Source organism: Corapipo altera, unplaced genomic scaffold, assembly GCF_003945725.1.
Source record: "Corapipo altera isolate COAL_440 unplaced genomic scaffold, ASM394572v1 53, whole genome shotgun sequence".
NCBI lineage: Eukaryota > Metazoa > Chordata > Aves > Passeriformes > Pipridae > Corapipo > Corapipo altera.
Window position 1 is genome coordinate 996,786 of NW_020884900.1, and position 13,224 is coordinate 1,010,009.

Sequence of the window (13,224 nt, forward strand, 5' to 3'; positions counted from 1 at the left end):
CCTCTTCTCTTCCTCTTCTCTTCCTCTTCTCTTCCTCTTCTCTTCCTTTTTTTTCAGGTTGGGTTTGTGCCAACTCTACTGGTGACAGGAAGAAAAGGGAGCTGGTAGCAGGTAGATAGTAGGAAAGGGCCTTGAAAAGAAAGCGATAGAGGTGGGAGAAGGCAGAGATAAAAATGTGAAGAGGAGGACTCAACTGTGAAGTTTCCAAACCACTGCTTTAGATTTTATGATGCTGATGTTATCATGAGGAAAATTTGCAATTGTCCTATTGTTTCACCAAATTTAAAGACAGTAATGTTGTTTAATTAACTTTTCTTCTAGACATGGAAGGTGTCTGTGTATAAGTAATTGTCTCTTGGACCACTAGGGAACATACAGTTCCAGTTAAAAGATCACTGACATAAGGAAATCTTTCAAGCATTTTCCAGTGTACAATAAGTATGAAGACATGGTTATTTTGGCACATTTTGGGCAGAAGATTATAGAAGCTAAGCTTTCAGTAATGTGGTTGTTTCAGTTCTTAAATTTTCCTCTCTAAAATTTTACTGAAATGAAACTTAGAGAATGTTTGCGTAAGATGAAAACTGGTGTCATTTTATTAGGATCAGGACAAATCACACACGTGCAGTTCTAGTAATGGATTTTATTGCAGGGAATAAAACCACTCCTCAACACTACCTTGTTTCATTTGTTAAATATGGTACTTCTGTCATTCAGCTGTTCTAGGCTTCATTTGGACTGTGGAATTAGGAGTTGGCTCTACCAATTTGTAGCTGTGATCATTCATTTGCCCATATGAAATACTCTTCATAGTGTTTCAGAGCAGGCTTTCAAAAAATCACTTCTGTGCTCCATTTATCAATTTTTTTATTATTTATATTTAAAAACATATAAACATCTGAACTGTAGGGAATGCAAGTGAGCAAGTTCCCAGCTAGCTTTCTGTGGAGCAGTGCCTGGATGCTGTTAGAAAGCTGATATGGAAATTATCTTCTCTAGTGATTCTAGATTTCCAGAGTAGCTGGGAGTAAAGCTACCACATGGCATTTTTGTAATTTGATGTGTATAGTGGAGTAACAGTTCTGAGAAGCAAGAAACCCCTTTTCCTAGGGTGGTGGTTGGGTAGAAGTTCCTGTGAGACAAGCCGTGGTGCCTGTGGCTCAGTAGCAAGGCGTATCTGGGTGAAAGAATAAATGCATTATTTGACTCCTAGAAAGCAGGGATCTGAAAAGAAGGCACGGTGCTGGATGCAACAGTCTGAGCTGTGCTTCAGCTTGTAGTGGACAAAATTTAGACAGGAGTTTCTTTTTAGGCATAGAGTAGGTAAAAATAGGTATCTGTGAATCCATAATGCTTTTATAAACTTTATAAGGTTGGGGAGTTTGTGCATTTGATTGGGAGGAGGCCACTTTAAAGTTTCCCAAGTTAAAGATGGAAAACAGAAAATGAAGAAAGGTGATATAATGTTACAAAAGGGGACGGTAACAGCACTTACATCCAGCCTACTGTTCTCCAGGATGCTAGGCATTTGAAGGGGAATGGAACGATTTCAGCTTTTAATGTGGAAATTTACTCCCTTTTTGCTTATAACTCTCTCTTTACTTCGCAGCAAGCAAGGGCAGAACAGGAAGAGGAATTCATCAGTAATACTCTATTTAAGAAGATTCAAGCTCTACAGAAAGAAAAAGAAACTCTTGCAGTAAACTATGAAAAGGAAGAGGAATTCCTCACTAATGAACTTTCAAGAAAACTGATGCAGGTAATTGGTGCCTTTACTGATGTTTCTTTCAGGATTGACTGGTGACTGAACCTTTTTGTTTGCATGACTGCAGTCAGAGGGATGTGGTCACATTCTAACTGTTGTAAAGTTGACACCTGATAAAAGCAAAATACAAGAAGTGTAGTGAGTAACCTTTTTTTAAAATGTTGCTTTCAAGTTTGCATCTGTGAACTCAGTATTGAGAACCTGAAAGTTTGTACACAGATGCAAAAAAATGGATGTAGCTTAGAGTAAATGTCAACTGTCTTCCAGATGAGAGTTACTGATTAATTTAAAATGTTAGTGAAACAGACACTTTTTTCCCTAGAGTATTTGATATTTAACAGGAGTCCTGAAATATTAAACTTTATATACAAGAATGTGCAGTGATGCTTGAAGGAGACTTCATCTGTAAGTTTATTCATACTTTTAACAAAACAGTTGCTTCTCTGGAATTAAAACATATTTTTTGATGCCAAAAATAAAAAGTTGAAGATGCAGGGACAATTTGCAGAAGAGAAACTTCATTGCTCAAGTTGCTAATTTTTGGAAAGTGGGTAAGTATTTGTTTAAAGTGTTGTGCCTACTTGCCCTTTTCTGATAGGCATGCCTAAATACCTGCTTTTGGCGTCCTCTGTAGGAGGCAGGGTGTAGGAGACAGGTGAATGTTTTCTGTGATCTGCCTGGGCTTTTTTCATGACATTACTTATAAGCATTGTCATGAAAAACTAGGCAATTTAAAAGAACCTAATTTGTATGTTGTAAGCATTTCCTTGTTCTACAACTGGACACTTAAGGCATGTTTAGCCCTGCAGTTAATCCCATCTGGTGCTTTTATTACTGAAAACTGGGCCTTCTATGACTTTGTCTATTTGGTTCCTATTATCACATAGTAAATTAAGTAGCAAGATAAAATATCCTCTCTCTGGTATTACTATTTCCCTTGCTGTTCTTGAGGAATGACAAGAATGTTTCTGAATAAGGTACACGTTTTCTTTCCAAGTCATGCATTTTCATGAAAAGTAAAGAAGCAGATGGCAGTAAAATAGAGGTATCAACTGTTCTTTTCTAATTGAAGTAAGATGTAGATATCACCATAGGAAAAGCTTTCCACTGAAGTCTCTCACAGTAAAGGGAGAAATGGTATGTTAAACAATGTTGTTTAATTGAAAGGGAGATGTAGAAATCTGTTACAGAACCAGGTTATGTGGGACCGTACTATATATTGTGTACATCAATGTAAAACTTTAGAAGTAAAAGCATGAATTACACTTGATTTGGTTGAAGGGTTTTGAACTCATATAATGACCTATTGTTGTGTCTAGTAATTGCTTAAAATATGCTTAACCTTTTCTCTAGAATTCAGGAGATTGCTTTAAAGCATTATCATTAACAGTTCTTGAATTGCTAAAATTATGCAAAATAGGTGCACACATTACAAAGCGAAATATAAGCTTCTTGTCAACCTAAAAGTACAGTTAATTTTTATTCTTTTTTACTACGGACTTTCAGAAAGTGTCCTCTGACTGTTGCCCCAAATTAAAGAAAAAGATAACAATCTACTGTTCTCAGAATGGCCAAGGGGGTGCCTCGTGTTAGTGGATGAAACAATGCAAGGGCGTTGTGCTTTTTGCCCAGTGGAAACCCTTAAAAGGTGCGACTTCCTTCTCACTAGTGAGAGAAAGTTTCAGAGAGGTGTCTGAAACAGAGTGCAGGCATAAAACTGGTGAAGTCATTCTTGCCTTTTGTACAGCACCTGGAGAAAATCCTCAGTTTTGGATTCAGCATCATCCTGTAAATACTAACCAACATTCAGTGGGAAAGGGCAGGTTTCTGCTGAGAGAAAGTAACTACATAGCTAGAACTACAATAACATGGAGGTAAAATGCTGACCACCACCTGGCTTTGTTAAACAGTGTCTAAATCTGCAGCCTTAGGTGTTGTTCTGTGTGGCTTCCTGTAAGCCTCATTTAGTGTTTGGTAAACATGACTATATCAACCAGAAGTTGTTAAAATAGGGCAGTTCACTGGTCAGCAGGTTTTGTTGTCCACACATCTAGATGGCTTTTCATACCTTTCCAGTGGCTCAACACTTGCAGTACAGGTGGAGTGCTTGTTTTAAAGCAAACAGTTTAATATTGAAACTATTACTCTGTTTGTGTAGGCTGAGTTCAGATCTCATTTCATGGCTTGATTATGTCTTTGATGTGATAAGCTTGCTGTGAAATGCAAAACCAGAATATTGATAAAAACTAATAATATGGTCAGCAGCTTATAAATTATACAGCAGAAGTGGTCCCTTCCCCTAAAGAATTAGGAAACATTTGAATATTACAGTATGTTTCCATGAAAGTAATTTTTCATCTCTTAAGAGATCATGGATTTAGTAAGTTAATACTAGAACGTTGGTGAGTTGCAGGCAATTTTCTTAAGTAGCAAAGAACTGAAAATAATTCTTGACCTTGGTTTTCGTTTTCTGAAAGCTTGTCTGTTGTCTAAAAGTTTTGATTCTTCAGTTATGAATCCTGGAAATTGCACCCATGTATGCCAGATTAAAAATCTAAGAAGAGAAACTCCTGGTATTACAAATAAACTCATTTTTTGGAAAAGAGGTAATTATTAGCACACATCACATGGTCATTTTAGAGTTTATTACAGTATGTTTTCTGTAATGGGATACTCTTCCTGTTGTACAGGTGTAGTGCTAAGTTCCTGACTAATATGTTTTAGACCAAGAAGTTAAGACAATTACAGTTTACTTTTTTTTAATTTCCTGAGATTTGTGAGTGCCAATACTTATTATTAGCCAGGAGAGTGTAGCAGTTCTGTCTTTATTAGGTGAAAAATCAATTCATAAATGTCCACTGCCATTTTTGGCATCTTTACTCTGGAGAGAATTCTGGCAAAATTAGATGCAGACTTTGGATGATGACTTAATCAGAAATACAGTAGTCTCCAGTTGGTTGTTCCACTGTTCTTTGGGATTAAACTCTTAATCTCTGTGTTTGCCAGGCAATGTTGGTCTGACCTGGAACCAGACTTTCAAAATTCATGCTGTCAGACACTGTGCACCAAATGGCATCCAGCTTTTTGTATGACTAAGGGGAAAAAATTACATATGAATCTGTAGTTTTGCCTAAAGCTTTGCATTTTGGAACAGAGGAGGGGCGTACTTCTGGTAAACTGCATATGATTTGCAGTCTCTCAATTTTTTGAGTATTTAAAACTCTGTGTCTGTGTCAAAATTACTGCCGTATTATTCAGTTGAAAGCCACATAGCAGAGAGACTTTTTCGTAGTGCCTGTGTGTTTTTTGCTTTGTCAGACCTTTGTTTGTCACAGTTGTGGGATAGGGGCTTATGCATTGCATTCAGACTGGCATCTGGAATGAGCTCCCAGAATGTTAAAAGGTTTTTCAGTGTGGATTTCTGCCAGAGCACGAGCTGCAGTTCCTCGCTAACAGCAAACAAGAATGTCCCAGTTCAGCATGATGTGCATTACTGGTACAAAACCAGTGTGACATCAGTTTTCAATATTATAAGAAATTTGTTTTGAAACCTTTTACTATATGCCAGACTGAGTCTAAACATACACGGTAGCACAGAAAAGAAGGTATTTTCTCTGGAATAATGCTTTCTTCCTGGTGCCATACCACTGCTTGATAATATATCCTTATAACTGTCTGGCATTAGCTTTCCCTGCCTCTGCAAGCCAGATGAATAAATGTACAATTTTATTAGATAAATTTCTTTGTTTAGCATAATTACTAATTTTCTAGGCTGAATGCTGAAGGGATGAAGGAACACATGTATGTCAACAGAGGTTTTGGAGTAAACAAAAGCTTTTAATCACATACATCCCTCATAAAGTTCTTATAAGCCTTATATACATTTACTGTATATTCCCATGTGCTTCCTGTAATTATATTTTTGTTTACTTGATGAAGTCTCTGGAAAGCTGGAACAATATTTTTAACGCATCCTTGATCCCTAGTCATTATAGAATGGTAGCAGTATTTTACAGAATATCATTAGGAGCATTTTGGTGTAGGCTCTGTTCTTGCAGCTGTGGACGTGGACATGTTGAGTTACTGTTTTGAAATTTAAAGTAGTATATCTTGAAAATTTATCTTTTGTAAACAAGGCTACTCCAAAGGGTAATTAATTTTTAATATTGTTTGATCTTATGAAGTTGATCTTTAAATTGTTAAACAGTCCTTTTCAAAATTGAATTCAGATTTTTTTTTTAATACCCTTGTATTTTTGGAAGTGCAAATTGGTGCAAGTATCTGTCCTTGAAAGTAAGATGTTACAACATACCAAGATAATAGCATAATGTGTAGTCAGGCAGATGTAAGTAATTGGGTGTCTGTACAGAAATGTTTCTGGTGCAAGTCTGATTCTTGACAATTCTTTAAAAAATGATAAGTGTGTAAACATAAGCTATTACCCTTCCTGCTCTCCAGAATACGATGTGTCAGCTCAAGGATGCAAATGGGATTGTGCGGAATAAACAGTCAGCTCATCTATCATTTATTTGATGAACATCTGGACATAAAGAGAGGACAAACTGCTGATACAAATTTGTTAATAAATAGGACTTTCAGGATGCAGCAGAGGAGGAAATGGACAACTTTTGAAGGCCCAGAGTACTGAAAATAGACTGTTCAGCCCAATGTACAAGGTCCTAGTCTGGGGGATAAATGAGGGTTGTTTTTTAAAGGGGGAGCTTCATCCATTGGCTCCATTACTTCATAAAAATACTTTCTGCAGTCCCAGAAGTAAGCCAGTACAGTAAGGAATTAAGGTAAATCTGGTCCTACGTTGTATCAGGACACTTGTTTCTGTAGAGAGAGAAGGGTATTACTGTAGTTGTACAGGACTGAACTGAACTAACACATGCACTCCTGCTGAGCTTTGTATTTGGTAGCCCCATTCTCACATCAAACTGTTAGCTGTCTCTCTTGCAACAAACCCATCTCTAACCTTGCTTAGCTGAAAATTCTCCTTCAGTTTTCATATGCAATTCAAGGTCTTTGAGACATTGTCATCAAGGTGACATTTTCTAACACATTTTTTCCTTCTCTTTATCTGGCTGCCATAGGTGTATCTGTAAGCAGTTGTTACTATAATTACATGTAATTAAAAATAGCTTGAAAATACTCTCTTACTTTAATAAGTAAAATAAATGCTATCCACCGGTGTTTTACCAGTGGATAATTTTACATTGTTAGCAATTCTGTTTTTCAGCATTAGGGTTTCAGCATTAACTGTGCTTTGTTTGTCTTGGTTTGTTTTTGTGGTCAAAGCAAATTAAAGGGAAAAAATTTTGTATACAATTATGAGTGACAGACACCACTCATATGTATTTTGGAGTGTGTTATTAGTATTTTCTCCCACTGTGAAAAATAAAGCCAAAGGGCGAAGGGGAATAGTATAATAAAGTAGGTTCAGAGTGTCCAAGAGGGTTTTCATGTTGTAATCCCTTTAGAACTCAAGGGGAGAGTGACTGTGGGCTTCTTTTCATTCTCAGTTACTTTCTAATCAGAATAGGGGATATTCCTGTAGTAGATCTCCCCTGGCTTGACTTGGTGGCTTTCTGACCAACTGGAATGTTCCTTTGGCTACAGTATATTCACACTCCCAGTAGGGTTTAGTAGATCCTACACAGAAGCTGCAGATCTAACAAATAAGTCTCATCAGTTCCCATGTGATGAAAATTTCAGCAGGCTTTAAAAGAAATACTTTGACAAACAAGATATTTGCAAGATGTTGCAGCTCAATTTGTTTTAAATAATACAGTAGCTACACTTGCTCGAAGCACATGAGAGCAAGAAATGGTGTGTGTTACTAAGCTGGTTTGAGGTGACTGCGTGATCTGCCCGACTTATGGACTGACGGAATTGCCAGCAGTCCCCAACCACACACTCTCTGTTCACAGCACCTGGCTCTGGGCTGAACAAGAGATTCTGGCTCTGTGCCTTTTCACACAGTTCAGTTTGCTGGCTGAATACAAGCTGATTGCAGCAACTGGATTTGGTCTCAATTTAGGGATGAAAAAAAAAAAAAGGTGTAGCTTTTTTAATGAAGGAAAATGAAGATTGAAGGAAATACAGTCTGTACCTTGAGACAAGTGGTGATCCATGGGCTGTCTGCTCCTTTAGCTCCCTTGGCTGTCTTCAGTCTCAACTTGTCTCTGCTGTGTAGGGATGGAGAAGGAAAAGAGAGGGGCTTATGGAGCTCTGAGGTGAAATAATGGCTTTTTCATAGTAGACCTTTTTTTTTCCAACCAAGCTTAACTCCAATACTGAAGTAAGAAACTTCAAAATTTAGTTATCAAACAACACTCAAATCTCACTTAGCAGTGCTGCATACTCTCGCATAAGGAATGAAATACTTTTATTTCCAACTAGACAGTTTACAAAGCTCCCTAACCCTTTGGTCAAGAACTTCCATGATAGTCTCAGTGATTGTCATGCTGGAGTCTGGGTGGCTTCCTCAAGTGCATGGGAACTTCAGTAAGTGTCAAGGGATTTAGAAAATATACCGTAATTTAGTAAGTGAAATATACTGTAAGTTAGTAAGTGAAAGAAATAAATCTCATTTACTTTCTAACTAATATTTTCTATTCTAAGAATTTTCGATTCTGGTGTTTATTTTAATTTGTGAAAAATAAAATCCTGGACAAGCCCTGGAAACACAGTTAAAGTCCAAGCTTCTCCCACATCTATATTGCCAAGTAGTTGCTGTCTGCCTTGTGCTCTTTCCACACAAGCCTTTTGGCTCTAATCTCTCTGCCAGGCTGCTCTTCACAGGCCATTTTGTCTCTAAGTAGCAGCAAAAGGAACTGAATTAACAAACTAGTAATTTTAGCTTGTTTTAAAATCAAAGTATGTTACTTCACATCCAGCAACCTTGACTTCTGTCCATGACTGCAAGGTATCTCTCTATTTCCTCAGATTTTCCTCTCACATTTAAACACTATGATCTTACAAATTGTTATGTGATAGCCAGAAGAACTGCCATAGCAAATAAGCAGGTGGGAAAAGGTGCAATTTTCAGTGGATGGTCAGAACACAATGTAATTACACCATTGTCTTTTGGTAACATTTGCTTTTCCGTGACTCAGATTCACGTGTTCGTACCATGGTGCCAGACACACTGTTTTACCCACAGGAAGACTTGGATCCCTGTTTCAGAGGGATTTTATTGTGATTTTGACTTTATTGTTAAAAGTGACTCTACTCCAACCATCATTTATCTTAAAATGGGGGAGGGCTTTTTATTTCCATCTGCTTGAGAGTAAAGATTTTTTTTCATTGGATGAAAAAACAATTCCCCTGAATGTTAAGAAAATTTATAACATTGAAATGACCAGTATTTCTATGTCATCAAAATATTTTGATTCTTGATATCACAGGGATATAAATTAGAAATTCCTTTTGTTGATTTTAAACTTGCTACACAGCAATTTCAGTAGTACAGCTTCAGTCATAATTTTAAGCTTTCAGCTGCCTGGGAGAAGGAAGTGCTAAGACCTGCATTTTATACTTTAGGTGTCCTTGAGATGATGCATTTAGAATAAAATGAACGCTTTTGTTAACATTACGACAGATTTTTTTTACTTCTAAAATGTCTGTAATACATTATATATAGCATATAAAATAATCTATTTTGATTTAACTTAATTCAATAATTGGAAATGTACTTCTGTCTGCTTTGTAAATATGCAGCACAGTTTCTTTTTGAAGGGCTCTTGGGTGGGTTGTGCATTTTGAAGTCGTTTGAGAAGTCTTATCTGTAGAGAATTTAACGTGAAGTAAGAATAAATGTGTAAATAGACATATAAAAGGTGCCTAAGTTCATACTTCTATTTGTGTGTTTAAAATATTTACATGTCTCCTAAATTTTTAGCTGCAACATGAGAAAGCTGAACTGGAGCAGCATTTAGAGCAGGAACAGGAATTTCAAGTGAACAAACTGATGAAGAAGATTAAAAAACTGGAAAATGATACAATTTCGAAGCAGCTCACCCTGGAGCAGGTAATTCCTTCCTTTCAGAATTGTAAGACTGAGAAGAAAACAAATACTTCTTTGTATTAGATTTGACTTAATTTTTTAAGTATATAAGAAACTGGGCAATATCAAGAATATAGAAAAGTCAGTAGTTTTACTTTCAAAGCAATAATCAGTAATGTAATTCATTATGCAAAACTTTGATTATTTTTTTCATGGCCATTATAACTTTCAGTAGCCTTTCTGCAGGCCTTCATGTCTGCTGGACAGCAATGAGTTTTGCAAATGCAACTTTTTTGTAAATAATACACTGTCACTTCTGACGGTGGTTAAGCGCAGCAGTGAACATTCTGTGTGTGGTCTGGTTGTGCTCCAGGTCACCTTATTGTGGCAGCTTGGAGAGCACAGGACTCAAACTGGGCGATGTCAACTGTGTGTGTTCTTCAAGAGATTTGACTACAGCCAAGGCCCCTTCTCCCCAGACAGTCCTGAAGATTGCAGAGATAAAACACCACTTGTTTTAGTCATGTTTCAACTGGAGTTTTAGACATTGGGAGTGCTCTTATGTCTAATTTTAGGCATGTGCATCAGACCATCTCAGTGGTGTTAATAGGAGACCTTTTGACTTAAAAGGCAAACTGATGAAACCTGTAGGCTTGTTAAAGAACTTCAGTTTATTCTGAGATGTGGAGGTCCAACAATCCGGGTGGTGTAAATCTAGTGCATTATTTCTGTGATTTCTTTTGCTGTGGAGCTTTTTCGTTGCTGGTAATCCGAATTTCTACCAGTTTTGTGTGGTCTCCTATATCTGTTGGCATGGATAAATTAATTAATGGCTATGTAAATGATCAAATGGGTTTTCTTGATTCTTAATGCTAACATTCTGTATGAAGAGACCTATGGAACAAATCGAAAAATAGAAAGGTAGGAAGATGTAGTTGCCAGCAAATCCATAACCAGCATGGAAATTATCATGAGATTGAAATAACTCTCTTAGCCACAAGGTGGTGGTGGCCACCACTTAATCCAAATGCAAAGTCAGCTTAACATACTAGGCTGCTGTCGTCTTTGAACATGAGCCACAGCTGAAATCTTAATGGTATTTATTTTTGTATCATTGTTCTGGGCAGACAGACTTGTGAAATCATAAAATTTGAAACTTGCTGCTACATTTAAATATCAGTGATATATTGTTCAAAAAGCATAGATGCACAAAGGTCTTTCTCTCAAATATCTGACCTTGAAGACTTACTTTGTTTGTGAAGATGTTAAATTTGGCTGTCAGTCTTCCTTTGAAATTCCTTGTGTATGTATATGTAATGCAACATCTGCCTTTGTTTCCTCTCACTCTAAGGTCTCATAAATCTCAAGTTACTTTGAACTTCACCATGCTTTCTTCCCTTGCACAAATAACAAAAGTTTATTGTGCTAATTAATGAGCTGAAGCAGCAGCCTTTGGTGCTGTACCTACCAAGAAGCAACCACAAGTTGTGAGCAGAGCCATGTTGCCTTTATGGGCAACACACAGGGAACTAGGAGAGATTGTCACCACACTTCCACATAACCTTTGGAACACCTGTTAAACAGGGCTTGGAAGGAGGACTTCAACAATGCTCTGAACTGGGCTGCAGTACTAGATCTGTCACTAATCAGTGAGCAGATAATTACAACGTATTAGTTTAGTTCACTAAACTATCATTCTTCAAATAGAGAACATCTGTGCTTTGTCTCCCTTGCTTTTTTTCATCCGAACTGCTTATGCCACAGGTGATCAATAGGTTGTAGCAGTAGTGGTTGCATAGAATGTTATTCCTTAATAAAAAATTTAATTGGATCTTAGAGTTCAAATGTGACCTGAAATAATTTGGGAGCTTGAAGTCTTCTTCTCTGAAGGGTAATGGTGGAGAAATTTGCAACATGTGACTGTTTCATTAACTGAATGGCTCAGTTAAAATGAGCAGTAATGTTCTGTGTACAGTTCAGTGCCTTGATAGGAAATAAATAGCTGTCAGTTTTGTCCTACAGAGGCCAAGTGTTTGTAGTCTTGCTGTTACTATTTTTAAGTGCTTTTCTAATTCATACAGTATAGTGAGAAACTAGAATGGATGCAGCTAGATGAAAAATAACAACTAAACTGCTAATAGTCATCTCCTTTGTCTTCTTTGAAAGGAGAACAACATGAAATGTATAAAATCTTCTGGAAAGATTTTCTTGGAGAGCAGCAGAGAATTAAAGCTACAAAGGGGAAGGGGCAGACAAGAAGCAGCGAAGTTAAATTTGGTGTAGTGGGCTTAGGCAGAGATCAGCATATTCAACTGTCATTGATCTGGAAGATCTACATTTCAGGAAGGAACAGTTGTACTTGTTAATCAGTTGTCAAGAAAACTGAAAATCAATAATCCAGGAATACACAGTCAGTGGATATTTTATCTGTATTTTAAAGTAAAGTAAGTGCATGTGTGAAAGAGAGGTGAAAAAAACCATAATTGAGTGTCAGGAAGGTTAAAAGGAATTTTTCCTCTGAAGGGAAGGTTAAGGTCTGAAAAAGCAAGTAATACTTCCTTGTTTCACTGTTCTCATGGTAAAAATTAAGTGATGTTTGATTGGAATGTGACTTTGAACCCATGTGGAATGACATTAGTATTGCAAGAGCTGCTGGCTTGGTCCTGAGATATAATCCCATCCTGCTTATTGTAGTTCAGACTGTTATCACATTTTTAACAGATTCATTGACTGGAATACATTTCAAAGTACACCTAAAACTATCCAGTACGAAGCCAAATACACCAGTTCTCTGAACTCAGCTCTGATTAGGATGCTGCAGTTGCATATTCTGTAGGTTCAGTTCAAGGTGTTCATCCTCAGAGCTTTAATATCCTCACACTGGGAGGCACTGGGACAACACTCAAAATCAGGAAAGGAAGATACCTGTTTCCAGTATGTTTTCATATTGCTGGAAGTGTGGAATTTTAGATCTGTTTCACAGCCTGGTTTCTTTGGTGTTTCATCAGAGCAGCTTTCAGGACAAAGCTTATTTGAATATTGTTGCCGATGATTTGACTTTGCCATTGTGCACACTCACCCTACATGCAGATTTATAATTAATGGACTCCACTGCCTTGGTGATGGTTGCTATAATACTAAATGTAATCTTAGATTTTTCAAATCCACAGTTATAAGTAATTTACTCTGTCTTCAAATTCCAGTGTGCTGCTCTTCCTACCATTAAAAGAAATTAATTTCTTTTCACCTCTGTGTTTTTGTGGGTTTGTTTGTTACTAGATCAATAACATAGTAGTAAACAGTTAAAGAAGGTGAGTCTAAACCATGCTGCATTGAAATTATGCAAATTGTTACTAGATCAATAACGTAGTAGTAAACAGTTAAAGAAGGTGAGTCTAAACCATGCTGCATTGAAATTATGCAAAAACCATTGCTGCAGTGGTCATGA

At 37.0% G+C, this 13,224-nt stretch overlaps 1 protein-coding gene and 1 long non-coding RNA gene across 2 annotated transcripts in view; both read left to right on the forward strand.

Moving 5' to 3' along the window:
- LOC113950092 overlaps positions 1-248 on the forward strand; it is a 9,075-nt gene extending 8,827 nt beyond the window's left edge. The window contains exon 4 of the long non-coding RNA XR_003528669.1: positions 182-248. This is a non-coding gene — a long non-coding RNA (uncharacterized LOC113950092). The remainder of the gene's footprint in view (positions 1-181) is intronic.
- CCDC6 (coiled-coil domain containing 6) overlaps positions 1-13,224 on the forward strand; it is a 53,226-nt gene that overhangs the window by 20,117 nt on the left and 19,885 nt on the right. The window contains exons 4-5 of the mRNA XM_027649688.1: positions 1,610-1,759; positions 9,672-9,800. Coding sequence (XP_027505489.1) covers positions 1,610-1,759; positions 9,672-9,800 — 279 coding nt within the window. The remainder of the gene's footprint in view (positions 1-1,609; positions 1,760-9,671; positions 9,801-13,224) is intronic.